Source organism: Neomonachus schauinslandi, chromosome 11, assembly GCF_002201575.2.
Source record: "Neomonachus schauinslandi chromosome 11, ASM220157v2, whole genome shotgun sequence".
In the NCBI taxonomy this organism is placed as follows: Eukaryota; Metazoa; Chordata; class Mammalia; order Carnivora; family Phocidae; genus Neomonachus; species Neomonachus schauinslandi.
The window spans coordinates 100,585,182-100,609,101 of NC_058413.1; the positions used below are offsets into that span (position 1 = coordinate 100,585,182).

The 23,920-nt window shown below is 42.7% G+C and overlaps 1 protein-coding gene across 5 annotated transcripts in view; it reads left to right on the forward strand.

Moving 5' to 3' along the window:
• USP28 (ubiquitin specific peptidase 28) overlaps positions 1-22,475 on the forward strand; it is a 34,926-nt gene extending 12,451 nt beyond the window's left edge. For 2 of the 5 annotated variants that reach the window (XM_044919741.1, XM_044919742.1), the window contains exons 9-22: positions 2,576-2,671; positions 6,011-6,190; positions 7,367-7,584; positions 8,548-8,618; positions 10,005-10,233; positions 12,490-12,684; positions 13,273-13,412; positions 14,758-14,853; positions 15,559-15,737; positions 15,931-16,009; positions 17,548-17,627; positions 18,164-18,287; positions 19,937-20,132; positions 21,238-22,475. In XM_044919741.1, coding sequence (XP_044775676.1) covers positions 2,576-2,671; positions 6,011-6,190; positions 7,367-7,584; positions 8,548-8,618; positions 10,005-10,233; positions 12,490-12,684; positions 13,273-13,412; positions 14,758-14,853; positions 15,559-15,737; positions 15,931-16,009; positions 17,548-17,627; positions 18,164-18,287; positions 19,937-20,132; positions 21,238-21,413 — 2,059 coding nt within the window. In that variant the 3' untranslated portion in view covers positions 21,414-22,475. Of the gene's footprint in view, positions 1-2,575; positions 2,672-6,010; positions 6,191-7,366; positions 7,585-8,547; positions 8,619-10,004; positions 10,234-12,489; positions 12,685-13,272; positions 13,413-13,540; positions 13,727-14,757; positions 14,854-15,558; positions 15,738-15,930; positions 16,010-17,547; positions 17,628-18,163; positions 18,288-19,936; positions 20,133-21,237 lie in introns of all 5 variants that reach the window. The other 3 variants (XM_021696574.1, XM_021696573.1, XM_044919740.1) reach the window with 2 other exon arrangements.
• The last annotated feature ends 1,445 nt before the right edge of the window (positions 22,476-23,920 follow it).

Sequence of the window (23,920 nt, forward strand, 5' to 3'; positions counted from 1 at the left end):
ATGATGCATTTCATCTAGAGACCACAGCTTGAGTAGCTAGGCTTCAGGTGAGAGCCATGCATGTGGATCGGCCACAGGGTATTGCATCTAATCTCAATACTGTTTGTATTCCTGAAAAAAAATTCCTAGGTTGACTTATATTACAGGATTTTAATCTTTTTAAAGTGGTTTATTGATGTATAGTTTACACACAAAACAATATTACCATTCTTTAGGTATAGGGCCAATGAGTTTTGACAAATGTCTATAGTCAAGTAACCACCAGCACAGTTCGATATAGCACATTTCCATCCCCCAGAAGGTTCCCGCATACCCCTTGCAGTCAATCTCTTTCCCCACCCCAGGCCCTAGCAACCACTTGACTTGTTTTCTGGCCCTGTAGTTTTGCCATTTCTAGAATGTCACAATAGTGATATTAGTATTCAGAACACACTCTGTTGTGGTTGTCTTCTTACACTAAGGATAATGTTTTGGGGATTCATCCATATTGAGTAATAACCCACTGTAGTGATATTCCAGTATTTTTTCCGTTAACCGGTTGACAGATATTTCAGATGTATCCAGTTTTAGGCTATTATGAATAAAGCTGCTATGAACATTCACCCCAAAGTGCTGGTGTGGTTTTTAGTGCTTCTGGGTAAAACACCTAGGAGTGAGATTCCTGGGTTGTATGAAAAGTATATGTTTAATTGTATAAGAAATTTCCAGACTGCTTTCTAAAGTGACTGTATGATTTTGCATTCCCACCAGCAGTGTATGAGAATTCCATTTGCTCCAAATCTGCCCATAATTGGAATTGTCAGTCTTTTAAATTTTAGCCATTCTAATGGGTTTGTAGGAATATCATATTTTTCTTTTGACATATATCTCCCTGATAACTATTGATGTTGAGCTTCTTTTCATGTGCTTAATTAATGGTTATTTGTATATTTTCTTTGGTGAAGTGTCTTTTCAGATCTTTTGTCCATTTTTTAATTGGGTTGGTTGTGTTCATCCTGAGTTGTAAGAGTGAGTTCTTTGACATATTTTGGGTACAGAACCACATAGTCCTCATCTGTGCTGTCTCTTCCATTTTCTTACCAGTGTCTTTAGGAGACAGTGAGTTTTTAGTTTTGATGAAGTCTAATGTATCAGTTTCTCTTTTACAGTTTGTGTTTTTGTGTTCTAACTAAGCGATCTTTGCCAACCCAAGGCCACAAATTATGTAATTTTAACTCATACATTCATGTCTATGACCCATTAGGGTTTATTTTTGTATATAGTATGAGATGAGGGCTTTTGTTTTTGTTTTTGTTTTTTGCAGGGGAGGGAAGGAAGTCATGTGGATGTCCAATTATCCTTTCCCCCCACTGGATTACCTTGGTACTTTTGTCAAAAATTAATTGTGCATGTAGTTGTGGGTCTATTTCTGGAGTCTCTGTTTTATCTATTATCTAATCTTAAGCCAGTGACACATTGTCTTGATTACTTTGGCCTTATTGTAAAACTTGGCATCAGAGCATGTAAGTCCTCCGATTTTGTTCTTTTTTTTTTTTTCAAAATTGTTTTGGCTATTTTGATCCTTTCCATTTCTAGGTAAGTATTAGAATTAGCTTGCCAGGGGGCGCCTGGGTGGCTCAGTCGTTGGGCGTCTGCCTTCAGCTCAGGTCATGATCCCGGGGTCCTGGGATCGAGCCCCGCATCGGGCTCCCTGCTCGGCGGGAAGCCTGCTTCTCCCTCTCCCACTCCCCCTGCTTGTGTTCCCCCTCTTGCTGTGTCTCTCTCTGTCAAATAAATAAAATCTTTAAAAAAAAAAAGCTTGTCAGTTACTACCTCGTGACTATTGTGATTTTGATTGGCATTATGTTGAATCTGTAGATCAGTTTGGGGAAACTATTTTGAGTCCTTTAATCCATGAACGTGGTATAGCTCCATTTATTTAAATCATTAATTTCTCTCAACATTGTTTTGTAATTTTTAGTGTACAGGTCTTGCATATATCTGAGGAAATTTATACCAAAATATTTCATGCTTTTGATGTTCTAATGGTTTCTAAAAAATTCTGCTTTCCATTTGTTTTTCACAAGTATGCGGAGATGCAATAGATTTTTCCCCCCTCTCTCTTTCTTAATTGACTTTATATCTTTTGACTTTACTAAACTCACTTACTAGTTCTGATGTATTTTTGTAAGTTCTTTGCTACTTTCTATGTAGACAATTATGTCTGCATAAAAAATTATCTCTGCAATGAAAGGCAGTTTTACTTTTTCCTTTGTAAGCCTCTCCTCTCTCCCTCTGTACCCTCCCTCCCTCCCTCCCTCCCTTCCTCTCTCCCTTCCTTCCTTCCTTCCTTGCACTGGCCATGCCTCCAGTAAAACATTTAGTTGAAGAGACAAGAGTGGGCCTCCTTGCATTATTCCTGGTCTTAGGGGGAAAGCTTTCAGCCTTTCACCATTAAGTATGATCTTAGCTATATGTTTGCATAGAAGCCCTTTGTCTGCTTCAGGAAGTTCCCTTGTATCCCTGGTTTGCTGGCACTGTGTGCCATTAATGCTTTTAAATATAAATTGTGTTTGTGGTGTTATCATTTGCTTAGGTACATGTACAAGAGCAAAGAGCTTATTCGAAGTAAGAGAGAGTGTATTCGAAAGTTGAAGGAGGAAATAAAAGTTCTGCAGCAAAAACTGGAAAGGTGAGTCGTGACCCCTTTGTGCTTAGAAATGTGAAAGAGTAGAACGTTAAAACCAGATAATTTGCTTAAATTTAAAAATTAATTTGGATGTTAAGTATTAACTAGTGTGTTTTATAAAATAGCTAAGGAAAATTCTCCAAGCGTGAAGCAGTCTGTAAGAGGAACCAGAGTATCCATGGGCCAGTAGTAGTCCCGAGGACTGGCGGGACTCAGGGTCACGCCGTCAGTCCCTGGCAGTGCACAAAGGGACCTCAGCTTCTGAGTTCATAGCCCTTTACTTTTTCTCCTCCCCTCGTCATCTTCTTCACAAACACGAGAGAGAGAGAACGGTCACAGTACTCCAATCCCTGTCTTGGGAGAGCGTTTTCTTAAGGATCTGCGAAAGATAAAAAACAAAAACGGTGCTCTTCTACCTGGAGCTGGTGCTCAGTGATTCAAAGGGCTAACAGTTGTGACACAGACAAAGTCCTCTCTCTCGTGGAGGAATCTTTCCCTTTTTGTCCATTCGTTTTCCCACTGTTTCTTGGGAACCACCCCGTGACTTCCTAAGGAGGAGTCCATGTATCGATCCCATTGATTTAGCATTTAAGAAGGAAATCCCATATAATGTCAATGGCTTTTCCCCCCTTTATCTACTTCACAGTTTTGCTGTGAACACCACCCCACTTCTACCCACTCCATTGCGAGGTCGTTCATTTCCCTGAGAGGCAACCCTTTCCATACCAGCCCAAGATAGACCCTGCACCCGTAGGTCCCCGTCTCCCGCTTCCTGTCTCTCACTTGGGAAGAACTTATCCAAGGTGTTCAGTGATCAATTCTCTGCTTGTCTTATATAGACTTAAGCTGAGGATTGATTCTTCAAATACCATCCTGGAAGTTATTTACAGGACTCTACTTGCAGCTGTATTTTACCTTTAAGGTTTTAGTGATGGCTTTGTAAGATTGGAAAAATGTAACTGTTTTTATAGAACCAAATATACCTGATGTATTATAACATAGAAAAACTCAATTTGCCAGTAACCAACAGGGCGTTCTGACTTTAGATTTTAAAACAGAGGCTATGAGCATTTTCTGTAGTATGATACTACTTAAAAAAATACATAAATAAAGTGAATTTTTTATTTATGTATTTATTTATGTATTTTATTTATGACTGGCTGACTCAGTAGAGTCTCAGCGTTGTAGGTTCGAGCCCCATGTTGGGTGTAGAGATTACTTAAAAATAAAATCTTTAAAATAAACAAATAAAATAACTTTTAAAATCTCAGATAATTTTATTTGGGTAATTTAAAAAAAAACCACTTGTCTAAGTGTGACCTGCTCCTGGGAAAATATACAGGAACTGTTAGTGAATACCAGTAGGTAGTAGAACTGAGATGTGAGCGGGTGAGTTTTGTGATTTGTTTTATACTCTTTCGTATTTGAATTTTCTTACCAGCACGTGCATTACTTTCATCATTAAACAAAAAGTTCACCCTTTCTTCTCTAAGATACCTTGATATAATATTAAAAATGAGATTTCTTGCATATAGTGTAGACATCTTTTTTTTTTTTTTTAAGATTTTATTTATTTATTTGACAGAGAGAGAGACAGCGAGAGCAGTAACACAAGCAGGGGGAGTGGGAGAGGGAGAAGCAGGCTTCCCGCGGAGCAGGGAGCCCGACGCGGAGCTCGATCCCAGGACCCTGGGATCATGACCTGAGCCGAAGGCAGACGCTCAACGACTGAGCCACCCAGGCGCCCCTGTATACATATTTTTTGAAACTCCTTTTGCTCAGATTCTACTAACCGAATACAGCTGCTGCCTTGTATGAAGTGGTGGGTCTAAAGGAATTAATTCAGTTAGAACAGGACAATGATTATGTCAGAAAATCGAAGCTAAGTTTCTTAGAGGAAATTTTTTCCTGAAGTTTTGTTATCAGTATCATATCATATTAAAGTGTTAAAGTGCTGGTTGTAAATGATGACTTAAGATCCAATGACATATTGTGTCTGTGCTGCATTTCTAGTGAGAAAATGTTTCCTTTGGTCCATGCCAGTCATGTGTAAATTAGTTCTTTCAACAAACACTACGTGCTTCTGAAGACCTATTAGCCATGTCTGTGGTATAGACCCGAGGTTCAGGTCCTGTCCTGTAGAAGTTCAGCGGGGGGGGGGGGGGCTGGGGGGTGGGAAGGATGTGGAGGAAGACTTGATGGAGAAACTAGATCTTGAAAGGTAGGTAGAGTTTAGTTAGATAAGCCCATAGTAGCTGAAGTAAAGACAAGGAAACACATCTAAGGAATAGTACGGTTTTCTAAGCTTCCTCTAAGCTGACATATTTGACATCGTTTTCAGTGAGAGCCGCCACTCTCCACGGCTAATTGCTAATTCTACTTCTCCTTCAAATTAGTGAGGATAAAGTGTCTTTGCTACCTACCCTCTAACTTTGAACTGCATATTTCCCACTGGTATTCTCATTTCATAATGTCCTTTTTGATATGGACACAATTTTCTTTCTTCCTAGTTCTATACGTGTTTCTTTCTTTCCAAGTGCCTCTCTATCCCTTTGTAAATGGAACCCCATAATTTTAGGGTTCCCTTGTACCAGCCAGTCAACCAGTGCTATTTAAATGCTGTCCCCTGTGGTGAAGTACAGAGTTCATTAATGTTCATATTTATTTTGAGTCTCACATGTGCTGGTAAAGGCAGAATATTGGATAGTGTTAAAATCATTTGTTAATTATTTTGGTTATATATTGATTTTATTATTTACTAATCCCAAAGAAATCTTCAATAATTTATGGCTGGCCTATGCTGTTGAATGAGTGAATGAATAATAGGGTACTGAGGACCCTACAGAAGAAAGATATGCCAGTTTTCTTCAACTCTGATCTTCATTAACACCTATTTTTCATTTCCAGCTTTCTCTCATTGTTCTTAATTTCCAAGTAGGGGTCTTAAGGGTAGCGAAGAATAAACCCTTGGGTACCAATACACCAGCATGATTTTCAGATTTGAGCACTGCTAATATATCTGTTTTCCTTTAAGAAATAGAATTTACTTTTCTGACCAGAGCCTAGATGTGATAGGATTTCAAGAGAAAGCATAACAGACATGACTTCAATTAGGAGCCCATTTGAAATGTTTTCTGCCAGGTGTAAACACATAGACTTACCAGTTTTTACTTTTGTAGAGAATTCTCACCTTATGGATTGTTTGAGTGACGCGTTGAATACTGCATAGCCTTTAGGAATAAGCCTTTCTGTGGACTCTACAGGGTAACAGGGGTTTTGTCAACAAGCCACAAAGTACCAGGCAGACTTGGCCAGTAGAACACCGTTGTCTTTGCCTCTTAGGTACGTGAAGTACGGCTCAGGCCCAGCTCGGTTTCCACTCCCGGACATGCTGAAATACGTTATCGAATTTGCCAGTACAAAACCTGTCCCAGAAAGGTCCACGTCTCAAAGCGATGCGCGCATGACGTTACCGCTTTCTTCAGCACACTGCCCCGTTTCTGACCCGGCATCCAAGGAAAGGTGATGAAAACAAATGTTTAAAATAGTACACATTGCGGGGCGGGGCGCCTGGCTGGCTCATTCGGTGGAGCATGCCACTCTTGATCTCAAGGTTGTGAATTCAAGCCCCGTGTTGGGTGTGGAGATTACTTAAAAATAAAATCTTAGAAAAAAAAAGATAGTACACGTTGGGGTTTTTTGTGTAATTTGAACTGTGCACCCTCTTCCCACCTGATAAAGACTCACCCCATTAGAGGGCAAGGGCTACAACTTCTTGGTCTTAAAGGGAAAGGTTTGCCCCCACATAGGTGGGAGTGTTCCCGATTCCCACCAGGGCACTCACTTATCTTGCCCACAGGATGGGTGGGATTATTTCAGGGGCCTTTTGAACGGTCTGCAGTGGTGTTCATGCCCCACCGAGTCTACCTTGTTTTGAACTAGCTATAAGCTAGCTGCCACTCAATCCCTGATCTTCCAAAACCTCTCATTCTCACACCTGCTGAGAAGGATGCTCAACCAAGTCAACCTCAGGGAAAGATTTATTCATGAGTAGACTATTGAAACATGTTCAAGAACTGCTAGACATTGAAGAGGACAGCAGAGAGGAGCTTGTTGGGAAGGAACGGGAGGCCAAGTCACATGAGCCCTCGTATTCTCTTAGCTCAGATCAGATTTGCTGTGTGTCCTGGCTAATACAATCACTAGAACCCATTGGGGAAAAAGTCTGTACTTCGTATTTGTTGCTTCTGTATATTTTATTCGGTCATCTGCATCGTGGAAACTCTGTAGTGGTTCCTTGATTCTTCCAGCCCAGTCTTCTCTTCTTTGAACTCTTCCTTCATGTCCTGTCTTAAAAGAAGTGGTTAGAGAGTATGAATCATAGACTCAGACAGATCTGGGTTTAAGTTCCATAATTTACTAGCTGGGTGAGCTTGGGTAAGTTGTTTAACTTACCTAAACCTTAGGTTTGTAATTGGTGAACTAGGGATGATAATAGTATCTGCCTCAGAAGCAGCTAGTGTTAAATGAGATGATGCATATGAAGACACGGTTGGGCTCAGTGCCTTTGTAGAGCAAATAGTCACTAAATTAGAGCAACACTTCTCCATATAGCAGTTAGCATTACAAAGCACATTAATTGAGGCCGAGGCATATTCTGGAAATTATCATGTGAATGCGATTTTTATCTTTCTTCAGTACAAGTAAAGAAAGCTCTTCTCAGGATGTTGAAGGTACCTTTTCTTCTGAAGATCCTCTACCCAAATCTAAGGCAATGAATAAGCCACTTGCATCTTCCCGGTCTTCAATGGAAATGCCTGCACAGCCAGCTCCTCGAACCGTCACAGACGAGGAGATAACCTTTGTTAAGACCTGTCTTCAGAGGTGGAGGAGTGAGATCGAACAAGATATACAAGGTTGGCTCTTTTAAAGCTCGTTGGACAACGACTCTTTCCCTTTCCACCGGGAGTCAGGCATGGGTGATGGAGTGCACGACTCAGGCACATGGGGATTGGGACTGGCTTTGTACTTTTAGGTCCTCCCATCATACAACTGCGGAAAGATCCCTCCTAGAAACCCTCCTCAAAATTTCTGGGAACTCTCGGGACACTTAGATGCTCGCAGTTACCGTCTGCTGGGATTTTTCTGCATCTGCTGATACCTGTTCCTGTAGCTTATGTGAACTCTGGCTTTAGTTGACCCAGACTTAAAATTTACCTCTCGTAGATTTCCGCTTTTATGAGTCTTGTCTGTATGAAGCAGGTTTTACTGAAGGCTAATGAGGCAGAGAGTGTTGGAGCAATGCACACAGTGCAAAATGGAGTTATTCAGTCTTCTGTTTTTAAAGGCCCTTTGGCCTCATTGTCATGTTGCTCAGACTTTCTCTCCTTGCCTTCCTTTCTCCTTTTATCTAGGGAGCCAAATAAATAAAATAATCAGATCAATCAAATCACATTAGTCAAATCAAATCAAATCCTCAAATCCAGATTCCTCCCAAGTTCTTATCACAGAAATTTTGCCCTGCCTTTTGCTCTGCCTTCTCCTCTAAGATCCTGTCTCGGGGATATCCATTTTACACCCAGAATGACCCATGAAGGTCTTTTTCTAAACAGAGACTGTTTCTTTGGGGCGAAATTTTGGTGCCAATTATAAGAGATAATTTTTTAAACCCTTAATGGAATTAGGTTAAACTAAAAGCCTTTATAATCTAAAGCACTAGCTGCCTTGAAAGCCTCCACTCCCTTATGGTTCATAGAGTAAAAATGAAATCGTCAGAACCCAGAGAAACAGTGCTTTTTGCTTGGCTGAAGCACCCTGTGTGGCGTGGAATGACATCATTTTAACTAAGTTTTGTTTTTGTGGTTTTTTTTTTTTAACAGATTTAAAGAATTGTATTGCAAGCACCACCCAGACTATTGAGCAGATGTATTGTGACCCTCTCCTTCGTCAGGTAGAATGGATATTGATGGGAAAGTAGTCAAGGCATGTCCTCATGTGCTAATGTAGATCAAAAAGAAAATTTGATGGTTTTCTTTGAGACTGAATGGGAACCTCCCTGAGTTATAAGAATAAACTTAGAACAGAAATAGGTATTTTTTCTGTTTATTTTTAGGCCAAAACAAGGAATGTATCTTCTACTAACAATAAAATTTAAAACATACTTGTCTTGATTCTGCCACATGGTATTTTTTCATACAGTAGAAAGATTTGCTGTCCAGTATTAAAAATTTCCCATCAAGTGGTCCTTTAAGTCGTGTGGTGGGGAAAACCCCCACCAGGGACTGGTTACCCACCCTTTCCAAAGTATCACCATCCTTGGTGATGCTTTGCTTTAGCAGCGTGCTTTCAAGCTTTATTTCCCTGAAAACTGCAGAAGGGAATGTGGTCAGGGCAGAAGTTCTTACTGTCCACATAAGTTTTTGCTGGGAATGACATCGTGGGTACGGAGCGGGGAGGAAGCCGCGGTCAGGGGCACGAGCGCCCAGTGGCTTCTGTGTGCACGGCTGGCGGGGGAGAGTCCCGTCTGCTGCCGGGTTTCATGGAAATCCTGGGTTTTTTTCTTCGGCTCTTCTGTATTATTTCACAAATGTCCCCACCAGAAAAACCTGTCAAGGTCGTGGTTGAATGCAGGTTTAACTTGATTCTCTGGCCAATTTTCCTTCTTATCATCAGTACCTACTTGCCACCTAAAGCATTGCTCTGTTTTCTCCATATTGAAAAAACAAATGCTTTTCAAATGCTGAAACAAACAAGTATGGAGTTAAAAGGGTCCTCAGCCCAGATAGGTGGACGGGTCACTGGGCAGAAGAAATGTAGGGACCATATGACTGATTCGTGGTGAAATGTACTAACTTGAAATTTGGTACCAGATAAAATCTGGTAAGAGAGTCTTTAAATGGTACAAGAGAGCCGCTAAACTTGCTCTAGGTCCCCAAATTTCTCAACGCGAGTGGTGAAGGTGATTTCTATTTTTAGATAAACTGAGTTTGGAATTGGGAGGCGGGATAAATAGGTCTGTGTTATCTTTGACTTTGGATTTGTGATTTTAGGAGGTTGAAGAGTCATCGAAGGAGCCATCTAGTTCAGATGCGTGGTCTTAAAGATTCAGGAATTGAAACATAATTGGTAGATTCCAAGACTGTGTTTTTATTAGTTCACTGAATTAGTTCAAATTGAATCGTCAGGATATTAGACTGTTAACCCTATATCAAGCACATGTATGTAGTCAGTTTTCTTATGTCTGATAGTTGGCCATAAGTTTGGATTTTAATAACCTAAAATTTAGTCTCCCTTACTTTGCTTCATCTGCCTCAGGAATATGTCTTCTGCTCTGCAGGTGCCTTATCGCTTGCATGCTGTTCTTGTTCATGAAGGGCAAGCAAACGCTGGACACTACTGGGCCTATATCTATAATCAACCCCGACAAGTCTGGCTCAAGTACAATGACATCTCTGTTACTGAATCTTCCTGGGAAGAACTTGAAAGAGATTCTTACGGGGGCCTGAGAAATGTTAGCGCTTACTGTCTGATGTACATTAACGACCAGCTACCGCACTTCAATGCAGGTAAAAATAGCCTAGTGGAAGCCAGAGATGGGGAAAATCTCTCCTGCTCACAGAAGGGAATGCTCTTGTAGCTTTTTAAAAAAAAAAAAAAAATTAAACTAGAATTTATTTTAAAATAATATTTCATTTTAAAAATACAGTATAAAAGAGAATTAAAAATGTTTGCTTTCCTGCTCCCATCCTGGAGCTTGGCATGTATTCATTCTTAGGTTTCTTAGGGAGTATTCAGGAATTATTCTGGGCAGATGCTAAATTTTATTTATCAATATCTATCTCTGCCCCATTTTTTCCCCCAAATGGGATATTTTTCCATTCTGTCCTGCATTTTTTCATCACTCATGTGTATTAATGATCTCTGTAGTTTTTTTGTTTTTTGTTTTTTTTAAAAGATTTTATTTATTTATTTGACAGAGAGAGACACAGTGAGAGAGGGAACACAAGCAGGGGGAGTGGGAGAGGGAGAAGCAGGCTTCCCGCTGAGCAGGGAGCCTGATGTGGGGCTCGATCCCGGGACCCTGGGATCTTGACCTGAGCCGAAGGCAGACGCTTAATGACTGAGCCACCCAGGCACCCCAGCGATCTCTATAGTTTTATAAATAGAACCAACTCATTCTTTTTAACAACTGCATCATAATTCCATTGCATGGAATATGTATATAATTTATTAAACCAGCCTCCCATTGATAGACTTTTACGTTGTCTCTAGGTGGTTTTTTTTTTTTCAGTGACATCCTTGTGCATGTTTTTGCACCCTTTGAGAATAGCTGAATTTTACAAGTGGCTTTGCCTGAACAATTGCATCCTTCTCACAATACTACTAATTCTGAGAGCAATCATCATTATCATTTATATTGGAACTTTACTCCTTACTACAGGCTTTCAAACTTTATTTCTCTAATAACTTATAACTCTAAAAGACAGGGTAGGAATTATTACCTACATGTGCTGGCTGAGGTACTCCACTCATCCGGAGTCATACAGCCAGGGAATAAACGGCAAACCCAGGAGTCAGACCCAGTTCTGACTCCCAATTCTGTGTTGTCGTCCATTTACATCATTCTCTCTCTCTTCCTTTCATACTTCCTGGGAGAGGTCTGATGACCAGCATTTCACATCTAAGATTGTGGAAGGCTTTTTCTTTTCCTGTTCGAACTGTACTGGGTTGAGTAAGTAAGGAAACACAGACGGCATTTTGTCCAGGCAGTGTGTTGTCTTTCTGATCTGCTGCTGTGGCCGGGGGACGGGGGGTAGGCAGAGTGATCGCTTAGCAGTAACTAATCCTCCTAGTTGCATCTCTGCCGTGCCCGAGCAGGGACAGCTGCCTGTGGAAGTTGTACAAATGACCGGACTGTTGTTGATAGGACACAGGAGCCTTGGTAGGACACATATGCCTCATTTTTATCCTACACAAACAGATAAATGGAAACTGTCATTTGCTTAACGAAAAGACTAATTAAAGGCACCCAGGAAGTGGATATGTTGTTCTACTGTAGGCTTCTTTTTCTGATTTGGTCATAGGCTTAGAAATGAAATTTAGGGGCGCCTGGGTGGCTCGGTCGGAGGAGCATGCGACTCTTGATCTCGGGGTCGTGAGTTCGAGCCCCACGTTTGGTGTAGCGATAACTTAAAAATAAAATCTTAAAAAAAAAAAATGAGATTTCATATGTCCTTGATATCCTTGTCATTTTTCATCCAGACCTTTAATTATCCCCCAGGTATTATTTACCGTCTAACTGTTGTATCACATTGCTTTCTGATTGCACTCACTGGTGTGGAACTTGAGGCGGTATAAATGTCTTGGAATTCATCTCTCACCATCTTGAGATGGATATTCTTATCAGTAACAGTTGTAGTGGTTACACTGATAAAACCGTTCAACTTGGAATTTCCATTGGATCTAATGATTTTCTGGCTTTCCAAATGTTTGGTCAGTTCTTGCTGTTTTGCCAGTGATTGGCCTCTATTCCAAATCCCTGCTTTCTGTTAATCGTTCATTCGTTCGTTCATTCATTCATTCATTCAATAGATACTCCATGTGTGCCTACCTGCTAATCTGCCAGGCACTGTTAGTGGTGTGTTATGACTGTTGGCTTTACATTGTCATTACTTCTGATGGGTTATGTATATACGTATTTTTCACATGGAGCAAGAAAAAGGACAGAGTGTCTTATTTCCTTCTTTCTAGAAAGGACCTTCTGATTCCTTGTGACCTTTTGCTGGATGGTGCTGCATTTTCACTCTTTGTTCTTGTCTCAGAGGTAGCCCCAAGCGAATCAGATCAGATGTTGGGAGAAGTGGATGGCCTGTCTGTTGAACTGAAGCATTACATTCAGGAAGATAACTGGAGGTTTGAGCAGGAAGTCGAGGAGTGGGAAGAAGAGCAGTCTTGCAAAATCCCTCAAATGGAATCCTCCACCAGCTCAGCATCCCAGGATTTCTCTCCATCCCCAGGTACCCCGGGGTGGGGCACGCCAGCACGCCTACGGTCCGGTAGCCTCCACTCTGCCCTCCCTCAGCCAGCCGCGGCGCCTCAGCTGAGGGAGGGGTGCCGCAGAGCACGACGTGTGGTTCAGGTGAGCTGGCGTTGCAACGCTGACGGAATAGCTTGTGGCTTTCGGATGTCTTTTCTGATGAGCAGAAGCGGCATCGGCAAGACCAGCTCCCTGTCCTTTCCGTCTGTTAGTTTCCACGGTTTCCCAGGTCGTAGGAAAAGCTATGATAGGATGAGTAAGTAGACTCTATGAAAACTGTTCTCCAAAGACGATCTTCCTAACAGAAGGCCGTTTGTAGGAAGTCTGAAGAAATTGGACAAAGTGGGAGCACCATTAAACTTTCTGGAACCATCAGTGGGTTCCTGCTGAAGCAGACGTGTCTTCGAGTCACTCATTTCTACGGGACGTTTGCAGAGATTCTGTTTTAAGAGTTTGTTAGAAGCGTTGTAGATGAAACTTTGTGTCTGTCTTGCAGACACACTCTGACAGAGTGTTCTAGACGTTGTTTATCATCAGACGCTAATCCCTTTGTACCATTCCTTATCAGAGCCTTCAGCAACCGCCTCGCACGGGGTCCGCTGCTTGGCGTCGGAGCATGCTGTGATTGTCAAGGAGCAGACGGCGCAGGCCATCGCGAACAGCGCGCACGCCTACGAGAGGAGCGGCGTGGAGGCGGCGCTGAGCGAGGTGACAGAGCCAAGCAGTGACCGCCAGTTTCTCACCTTTTCGTGATTCTGTGTCTCTGCTGCATTTAACTGGTCCCTCTTTCTTTCTCCTGTTTTTTCTTACTCTTTCTCTCCATTCTGCTGCCGCAGCTTAAAGAAGCTGAACCCAGGAAGCCCATGCCCCCGGAAACAAACCTTGCAGAGCATTCAGAGCAGGCCCCGAAGGCGAAGGACGCAGAGTCTGCCGCCCCGCCTAATTCTGAGGCCTCTGAAGTCGAGATTCCCAGTGTGGGAAGGATTCTGGTTAGATCTGATGCAGATGGATATGATGAGGAGGTACACAGATGAGTGCAGGATTCAGCTGTCTCCGGTCTTCTCTTTCCTTCCCATGTGACCCAATATACTTGTCGAGGGTGTCTGGCAATAGTTAATATTGGAACAAATAAGGAACAAGAGGGCCTATCTGGTTTTGACCTTAGTTACCATTTTGTAAAAGATTGCCTTGTTCCCACCGTATGCTGCCCCCGGTGTCTGTCTACCCAGGCGGATCCTGCTGGAGGCAGCTTAGAGTCTAGGTGGCTCAGAAAGGTAGCACTTAGTTCCTCTCTTGGTATTATGAGCAACAACAACAACAACAAAAGTGCCTTTTAAATAAGGAGCCTTTGTCTTTGGTAATATTAGTCCATTGTTTTCCCTCCAAATCTAAAATTTTCAGTTGTCTGGTGAGCAAAACAAATGTGAATTGAAGTTGTTTTTAATTCTCAAGCTTCCGGAAGAAGCTGTGGGATCCCAAGTTACTCATGGTCGGCCCCCCTTAACAGTTGGCACCGCACATCACAGTCACAAATCCTGTCCCTCAGGGTTCTGTTTCTTGCTGTGGGATATTTTTTTTTCCAAATCATTGAACGTTTTTGATTTTATAAAATCATATTTGTATACCGCCTAATTTCCAGAGTGTTAAATGGACTGATCATTTTAGTAAAACTCTAGAATACTTGTGTCCTAGGATATACAGCCAAATTACAGAACTCCATTGGGGTTCTCACCATGGACACTTCCCCTGGGAGAGCTATCATTTAACTCGATTCTTTAGCAGTGCCGTTTGTAAATATTCTCAGATGTCCCTCTGCTAAATTAGAGTATGTAGGAACAGCTCTTCTTGGGCAAGGTCTGGCCAGGGTGCACAGGGACGGGGCTGTGGGTGTGCATGGGGGCAGGTGTGTGAATCTGAGCTGGCAGCAGATGCCGGCCACGGGCACACGGCCACTCTTGCTTTCAGCAGCCCACTTGCCTTCCTTCCGTTCAGTCTTCTTTTGAACTTTTCTTCTCTCCTTTTTCTTTCTGTGTTTTGTGCCTTCCTGTGGTAGGTGATGCTGAGCCCCGCCATGCAAGGGGTCATCCTGGCCATAGCTAAAGCCCGCCAGACCTTTGACCGAGATGGGTCTGAAGCAGGGCTGATTAAGGTATCTCTTTTTAAAAATCTAATCCTTATACCACAGGTAATATAGTAATGGGGACATAATTTTATTAGATGGTTAAAAAAAAAAAGGGGGGGAATGAAGAATGTTTCTCCTTAAAGTAACACCTAAGACTGTTCCCGTTCAAACTGATGGGCGAGACAGGCCCTCCCACGATACCGACAGCACCTCCCCTCGGGGCTAACACAGCATTTGCGAGCTATGCCGAACTATGTTAGGCCTGGCCTGGAGGGCTGGCTGTTGTCCTTAGGAAATCTCTATTAATAAAGCTGGGAAGGAGACATCGCCTTTATAGTTTGGGAGCCATAATACAAGAAAGTAGGCCATGCTTTTTAAGCTACCTGAATAAAATTTAAAGGTACTTGCATAAATTGCATTTATGTGCATTTAAAAAATGCAGGTCCTTGGGACTCAAGGATACTAATTAAAACTAAATATTTGTTTTTCTTAGAGCCTTATGAGAAAAACGAATTTCTCACAAGGGCAGTACGTCTTAGGCGCCACAGGAGTTCTGTCCCTTATGAAATGCAAACAACATAGGGATTCCGTGGTTTCCTCTGTAATTGCCTGATAGGCGTTTCTTAGAAGCCTCCTTGGAGTTAAGAGAACCTCTCTAGCCCGTAGGCGTCAGGTTCTGGGAGCAGAACCCCCAGCGCGCCCCTTTCGGACCGTCAGTCTTGTTCTTACCAGGCGTTCCATGAAGAATACTCCAGGCTCCACCGGCTTGCCAAAGAGACGCCCACTTCACACAGCGACCCTCGGCTCCAGCACGTGCTGGTCTACTTTTTCCAAAATGAAGCGCCCAAAAGAGTAGTAGAACGGACCCTCCTGGAACAGTTTGCAGATAAAAATCTTAGCTATGATGAAAGGTGAGACAGGAATGCTCAGGCGCGTTGCCCGCTGCTTCTGGGTCGGGCCCAGGGACCTCAGGGAGCCTTTGTCTTTGGTAATATTAGTCCATTGTTTTCCCTCCAAATCTAAAATTTTCAGTTGTAATGGGAAATTGGTTGGGAAAGCGGTTCCTTGGACCTCTCACTGCTTTCTGACCCTTGTCCCCCACAGATCCATCAGCATCATGAAGGTGGCTCAAGCTAAACTGAAGGAGATTGGTCCAGATGACATGAATATGGAAGAGTACAAGGTGAAGTCTTTTCCTTAAGTCTACAAAACAAAAACATTAATACTTTTTTTTTATTTTTTTATTATGTTAATCACCATACATTACATCATTAGTTTTTGATGTAGTGTTCCATGATGCATTGTTTGTGCATAACACCCAGTGCTCCATGCAGAACGTGCCCTCCTCAATACCCACCACCAGGCTAACCCATCCCCCCACCCCCTCCCCTCTAGAACCCTCAGTTTGTTTTTCAGAGTCCATCGTCTCTCATGGTTCGTCTCCCCCTCCGATTCCCCCCCTTCATTCTTCCCCTCCTGCTATCTTCTTAACATATATTGCGTTATTTTTTTTTTTAAAGATTTTATTTATTTATTTGACAGAGAGAGAGAGAGCGAGAGCAGGAACAGAAGCAGGGGGAGTGGGAGAGGGAGAAGCAGGCTTCCCGCCGAGCAGGGAGCCCGATGCAGGGCTCGATCCCAGGACCCTGGGATCATGACCTGAGCTGAAGGCAGACACTTAACGACTGAGCCACCCAGGCGCCCCAACATATATTGCATTATTAAAAACATTAATTCTTAAGGCCAAACTAACAGTTTTGTGTTATCACAGACTGACCGCCCCCTGCCCCACCCCCCCAAATAAGTAATTGGGTGAGAAGAGATAAATGATCTTTTCTGACCCTCAGAATAACCAGTTTCTTTGTTTCATTCTTCTATTAGAATAAATGAACACTTTATTTCCTTTTAATACCTACTTTGGCCTTGTACCTAGGCAATCAAATTCTTGATTCATGGTTTTGGTTTGTTTGAAAATAATATTGTTTTCTGGGGCGCCTGGGTGGCTCAGTCATTAAGCGTCTGCCTTCAGCTCAGGTCATGATCCCAGGGTCCTGGGATCGAGTCCCACGTCGGGCTTCCTGCTCTGCGGGGAGCCTGCTTCTCCCTCTCCCACTCCTGCTGCTTGTGTTCCCTCTCTCGCTGTGTCTCTCTCTGTCAAATAAATAAATAAAATCTTTTAAAAAAAAAGAAAATAATGTTGTTTTCAAATAAGTCTATATTTGAAATGAAATCTCTGTGCATTAAAATGCATATTTAACTACAAATTTCCAAAAAAAGCATTGTGTTAGAAGTAACACAGTGCTCTCTGACCCCTGGGTGTGCCCACAGCACCTGCCGAGCTGAGTGCTGTTCTGGGTGATTGGAACAGCCTTGTCCTTCCATGTTCCCTGCACGTGCACGGTTTTGTGAGACCTTGACAGTCATCTGTTTAAACCAGAGCTGCATGACTTTGACAGGGGTGTTGGAAATTAAGATGATACATTCTAAAGCTCACGTGAAATAAGTATTTCTGTTCCTCAGTGGAAGTAACGGGTTACTGAAAATTAAGGTCAGGAGTGGACTTTGATCGTAAATGGTGAATACATCATTATTGAAAAGCTTTTGTGTTTGTGGGTTTTGTGCTTGATAAGCATTTGTATGGAGCGTACAACTGACCGCAGTGGGAAGTATAGAAATAGTTTATGGTGACCATAATCGCTAATGGCATTCATTCCTTTTCAGAAGTGGCATGAAGATTATAGTTTGTTTCGAAAGGTGTCTGTGTATCTCCTCACAGGCCTGGAACTCTACCAAAAAGGAAAGTATGTGGGCCTTTTCTGTCTCTTGGATTATTGGTCAGGGCACTGTTAACTCCTGATGCCCAGCCGGGAACACTGACAACCATAGCCGTGCACGCCCCCCCCCCCACCGTCCCTACACACCAGGGCGCCTCTGCATTTCCCACTGTTCCACGAAGCATCGCATGTGGTTTTTCATCCTTCATGTAGTGATAGATATGGTGATAAAGATCTGTAACGGCCAGATTTTCCTTGTGATAAGTGAAGTTGAACCCAGGAAATAAATTTTAGAGTTGTGATGGACCTTAGTAAGCACGCAGTCCCCTTCTTTGGTTTAGGGTTGAGGAAAACGGAAGCGCAGGGAAGTTTCATGATTCGCTTTGGGTTCCTTGACCAGTTTGCAAAAGAGCTGAGAGTGGCCTCCATCTTTGGCCCTCAGGCTTTTCCCAGCGCACCATGCTGCTTCTGTCCTCAGGACCTTTCCATAATTGCAGCCTTGCAAACGTTTGTACTGGGGGAAAGAGAGGTCAAAGCCCTCAATTGATCTACCGTTTTCTCAGGTACCAAGAGGCACTCTCCTACCTGGTCTATGCCTACCAGAGCAATGCCGCTCTGCTGATGAAGGGGCCCCGCCGCGGGGTGAAGGAATCGGTCATCGCTTTGTACCGAAGAAAATGCCTTCTGGTGTGTACTCTTTGTAGAGCTTTATGATTTGTATTAGTTTATTGTCTTCACCTCTGTTCCTTGAAGCCACAAAGAAATATAGCTTAAAAAACAGAATAATCCTCAATAGGTTTTAAGATTTTTCTAAACTCTTAAGAGTAGTTGTACACTGAGGGCGCCTGGGTGGCTCAGTCGTTAAACGTCTGCCTTCGGCTCAGGTCATGATCCCAGGGTCCTGGGATCGAGTCCCACATCGGGCTCCTTGCTCGGCAGGAAGCCTGCTTCTCCGTCTCCCACTCCCCCTGCTTGTGTTACTGCTCTCGCTGTCTCTCTCTCTGTCAAATAAATAAATAAAAATCTTTAAAAAAAAAAAAGAGTAGTTGTACATTGAAACAAATGATTTTAAGTTACTTAAATGAGTATCATTCTTCTTCGACCCCTGACAGAAGTTAGGATGAGAATCAATTACCCCTTTACCTTTGTGTATACTTGCATATCTCTACTGGGTTGTGAGTTCCTTGAGCACAGACACTTTTCCTCTTCTGCTGTTTTCTCTGTGCCTGGCACCTTGTAAGCATGCAACAGATATGTGTTGAAGGAATGCAGTGTTTTTTTCTGTGTTCTGTGCAGTGTTCCGTGCTAAGCTAGTAGATGAGAATTTTAGCGACTCTGGAGGGACTCCAGTGTTTTTTTCTTTTTTTAAATGGTATAAACCATAAGTATTGGTCCTGCTGTTCTGTTAATATCACTGTCGTACAACACTGAAGGTCTAGCCTGGCCTCTTTTGCATTTGGCAGTCACGGGGAATGACAGACCCCTGTCCCCTCGGCCTGTCCGAGGGTTTATACAGGTGCTTGTCCTTCGGAAAACTGCAGAGAGCTGGCTTGCCCTCAGACCGTGAGCCTCCCAGCAGGATTGCCCGTCCTGGGAAGAGTCCAGCCAGCATTTCTGCCACTGCCTTTGCTAATACCAAATGGAGGAGGTTAAGTCATGACATATATTTGCCTCAAAAGCTTCATTTTCAGATGTATCCCTTGATTTCTGTATCAGTTATAGGGTGTGGCAGGGCATTTTGAAGCTGAAAAGAGGGCCTTGTAGATTTGATGGATCTGAATTTTATTATGCTTTAAATCACCAGGTACAGATTACATTCTGAATGTCCTGCTCATCTTCCACCGGTCGGTGGTAATGGTGACTTATGGCTCTTCCCATCAATGGCTCGCAACCCCCCGTGTGTGTGAGAGTCACTCGGGAGCTTTCACACCGAGGCGACTCCTCCCCAGACTGTCAGACCAGAGGCTCTGGGGAGGGGCCTGGGCATCAGCGTATCTTCTGCAGGTGATTCCGATGCTCAGTGGAGATTGAGAGCCATTGAATAAGGCTTTCGGTAGACGCAAGTGGTAGGCAAGACCTTGACTTGTAAGTTTAGGGAAGTGGGTCACAGACTTTGCTGCATTAGAATCACCTTTGGGAGCTTTTTTACAAAAATCCCAGTGCCCCGGTCACCTCCATACCAATCAAATCAGCATGTCTCGGGGGGGGCATCAGTAGTTTGTAAAGTTTCCCAGGCTACATGGGAAATTTGGGGAACCACTTGTCTAGGCTCTTCTAAAATAGGTATTTATCTTTTTCAGACTGTTTTTTCCCCCCACTCTGCTTTTTACCTGTAGGAGCTGAATGCCAAAGCAGCTTCTCTCTTTGAAACAAACGATGACCACTCTGTAACTGAGGGCATTAATGTGATGAATGAGTTGATCATTCCCTGCATTCACCTTATCATTAATAATGACATCTCCAAGGATGACCTCCATGCCATCGAGATCATGAGAAACCATTGGTGCTCTTACCTTGGGCAAGATATCGCTGGTATGTTGTTGGCACTTTGCAATATCTACAGTTCTTCAGACTTTAGAAATGACAGTGTTTTCACTCTATAGCACTGGTTATCCAACCTTTTCAAAGGCTTACTGAAGCATATAAGTGAGTGGATCTGCTCTACTGAAACAAGGGATAGGATCCTGGCCCTCTGTCCCTCTCAGCCTCCCCTTACCTCCTCTCCGGCTGCTGGAGCACCCACACAGAGAGCCTGCAAGCCCTGTTTGACAAAACTACTCCTCTCCGGGAATGTCAGACTTGCCTTACCTTTTCATCTGTCAAAATCTGGACTCTGTAGCTTAGAAATCAAAGTCTGTTTATGATGTTTGATTACCTGGTGGTGCCATAACTAAATTTTCCCATGACTTGAAGTTGCAAGACAGAACACCTCTTATTAACTGTGATGCCCTCACGATTCATAAAATGGTAAATGGAATTGCCTAGCTTGTCCAAAGGATTTTGAAGAGGGAGCCTAAAACTAGTCATTTTTAGGTGAATTCTGGTAGCCTTAGAAAGTTGGTTTATGTTCTAATATGAAGCCTCTTTGTTAGTTTCTCACTGATGTAAAGATGTTGTATCGACTTGTTAAAGTATTCATGTTTATAATATTAATGGAAAATCCTATACTTAATAGTTATGAATTTCCTTTTAATGTCTTCAGTTTTCCTTTAGACTACGTGTGATGTATAGTTGTACTTACAATGCCATGCATACACACTCGTGTGTTTTGATCATAGAAAGGAAATAGCACCATTATATTTATGGCAGAGAGTATCTTATCCACTTTCTCAAGTTTTAAAAGGATGATAGGTTAGAAGGCCTGTCAGTGAAATGAATATTTAATGTTATCCTGCCACACATCACATGGTTTAAAGCAGGGACCTAACGTTTTGGTTTATTTGGCAAGGAGTCTTTGCTCCTGGTTTGGGCTGAAGGAATCATCATTTGTTGTTCGCTGGTCAGCCCAGTGCCTTGACCTTTGAAGTTGGGGAATGAATGGCTCTATGGAAGGCCTTCCCGTTACAGTTGCAGACTTCACTGGTTTTTACTCAGAACTGTTTAGCTGTATATGTAACCATCCATTTTCCCTCCACAGAAAATCTACAGCTGTGCTTAGGAGAGTTTCTACCCAGGCTTCTGGATCCTTCTGCAGAAATCATTGTCCTGAAGGAGCCTCCGACCATTCGGCCCAATTCTCCCTATGACCTTTGTAGCCGATTTGCAGCTGTCATGGAGTCAATTCAGGGGGTTTCCACTGTGACAGTGAAATAAGCCCCCACACGGTCAAGGCCCAGTTTGGTCTGAGGCCGCCTGCCTGTTGTACAGAAGTCTGTTGTCACAGTGTTTCCCCTGGGGGAAGGGGTTAGGTGGGAAAGTAAGATTCAGATCCAGACCCCAACCATGCTAAAGAAGGATTGAAAATAAAATTGCACTTTTTAGGTACAGAATCAGAAAAGTAATTTTGCTAAAAAAGACAAGAACCGTTGTGTGTTAAGCTATTGAATTATGTCAGAAGACCTGAAATGCCCCTTGTACCTGCAAGAGTGCTTGGGCTTTGGTAGGCCTCTTACCGCTTTTAAAATTATCCTTCAGGCATAAGTATTTTTGACAGTGGAATAGAAGGGTGATCCATCAGAACCTGAGCCAGATGAACAGCTACTAGTTATTTTATCAAATACAGGTGACATTTAAAAGTTCTTAACTGCAAGAGATGAGACATCTAAACCTCTGCCGGTCTCTTGACAGGAGATGACAATGGGTTGCTGATGAACTGCCGCCCTTTTACATGTGGGTAGAAATATAAGGGCACGTGGCAGCAAGATGCTGCAAAGTCAAAAGAAAGCTGCCTTTCCTCTCTTCTCTCCCTCTCTCTCTCTCTTATTTTATATTTTTAAATAAACCAGAAAAACCTCACACTCAGTCCTGAGTGAAAGAAAGCAAAGCACTAAGGACCACAGACGGAACGGCATTGTGAAACGTGATCGAGACAGGATAGCGTTGTGAGAGTTGTTCACCATTTCAGTAAAATCTTCTAGCATCCGAAAATTGTCAACAACAGATGTCTAAGGCTGCTGCTGGCCCGAAAGAACATTTGGATGCCCCTCCCCTTTTTTTTTTCGCTTTGGAAAGAGAAGGGCTGTGGCTTTTGTAAAAAGAAAAAAATCTATATATATGTATATGTAGAGAGAGAAATATCCCCTGTTGACCATTTTTAAAAGGCTCCAGATTGGATATTGTGTTTTATCCAAATTTTAACATGAATGAGGGAATAGTGGGCGGGAAGAACACTTGATACAACTATGCAGATTTTATAAATGTGCAATAAAAGTATTTGTTGTACCTTTGGTGTGCGGTAAGGCGTTCATTTAAACACATATTTTCCGGGAATAGGTGGACTCAGTAAGCATTTGTCATGTTTCAATTATGGTGACTATCATAACATAATAAAAAAAATTATAAAAAAATAGTAAGAAAAGAAAAAAGCAGATGAAAGGTTTGAGAACCTTGCTGGGGGAGAAGTGATTCTTGAGCAGCACCTAGTGGTGACCGGTGTCTTCCATCCCATTTGCTAGTTGCACTGCATGTAAGTATACCTACTTTGTAATTTGTAGAATTTTCTTTTCTTTAATTTTATTTATTTACGTGACACAGGGAGAGCACAAGCAGGAGAGCGGGAGGCAGAGGGAGAGGGAGAAGCAGGCTCCCTGTAGGGGCTCCATCCCAGGACCCTGGGATCATGACCTGAGTTGAAGGCATACACTTAACCGACTGAGCCACCCAGGGGCCCCTGTAATTTGTAGAATTTAGAAGGGGAAAAAATTACTCTCTTAAGACGGACTTTCTTATATTTTGACTAAATTAGTGGTAGACCATCTTTTACAGAATTTCAGAAGTGCTTTTGTGTTTCAAAGCTCACTGCAGAGGTAATTGTTTCATGGGAAATTGATCAATTTTCTTGCCATTGATTTGCTGTACTGCTTAAGCTTCCAAGGACCACCATTTGCAGTTCCCTTTTTAATCTCTGTCATTATTGAGTACTGTGCACAGTTACATTATTTCACTTAACGTAACAGCCCTGGGATGATGGTGGGACTGGTTTGTCCAAGGTCCTAGATGTTTTAAGTAGTGAAGCCAGGATGCTAACTCTTGGTAATTTCTCTGCATAGCCTTTTAACAACTGCTCAGCTGCCTTTTGGTAGTTTTGCAAAATCTTTTGCTTTGTGCCTTTCCACATTTGTCACTTCCTGGTCAGCTGTTGGGGATCTGTAGTTGACCAAGAAAGGAACAGATGGACATTTGTATGTGTGGCGTTGGGTACTTTCATTTGGATTCACTCAAGTCACCAGGTGGAGTACTGAGAAGTCATTTCTTTGTCCTCACATTTGCTGGCTGCTTTAGGTACAGCCTCGTTTCTTAAGGGGTCCACAAACTGCCTCAGGCTAAGCATGGTTTTCGTGTGTTTAAAGGATTGTGAAAAAGGAGGATGAGGGTGGGGGGTGGGAGGCTGGGCCGGGGGGGGGGGGGCGGGGGGGTGGGGGGAAGAAACCTACATGACTCAACCTAAAATGCTTCAAGGGTTTGGTCAGGGCACTTGACCTCAGCATAAATTCCCTTGACACTGGGTTTAGACTTTCTGTAGTTTGCTGGAATCGCCACCTGCTTCTGTTTGGATTTGTTAGCTCCTTTAAGAACTCTAAGCCATATAAACTCATTTTTACCCTACCTGCTTCAAGAAAGAAGTGGGAAGTAGACACATAACAACAGTTTAGATAATGAAT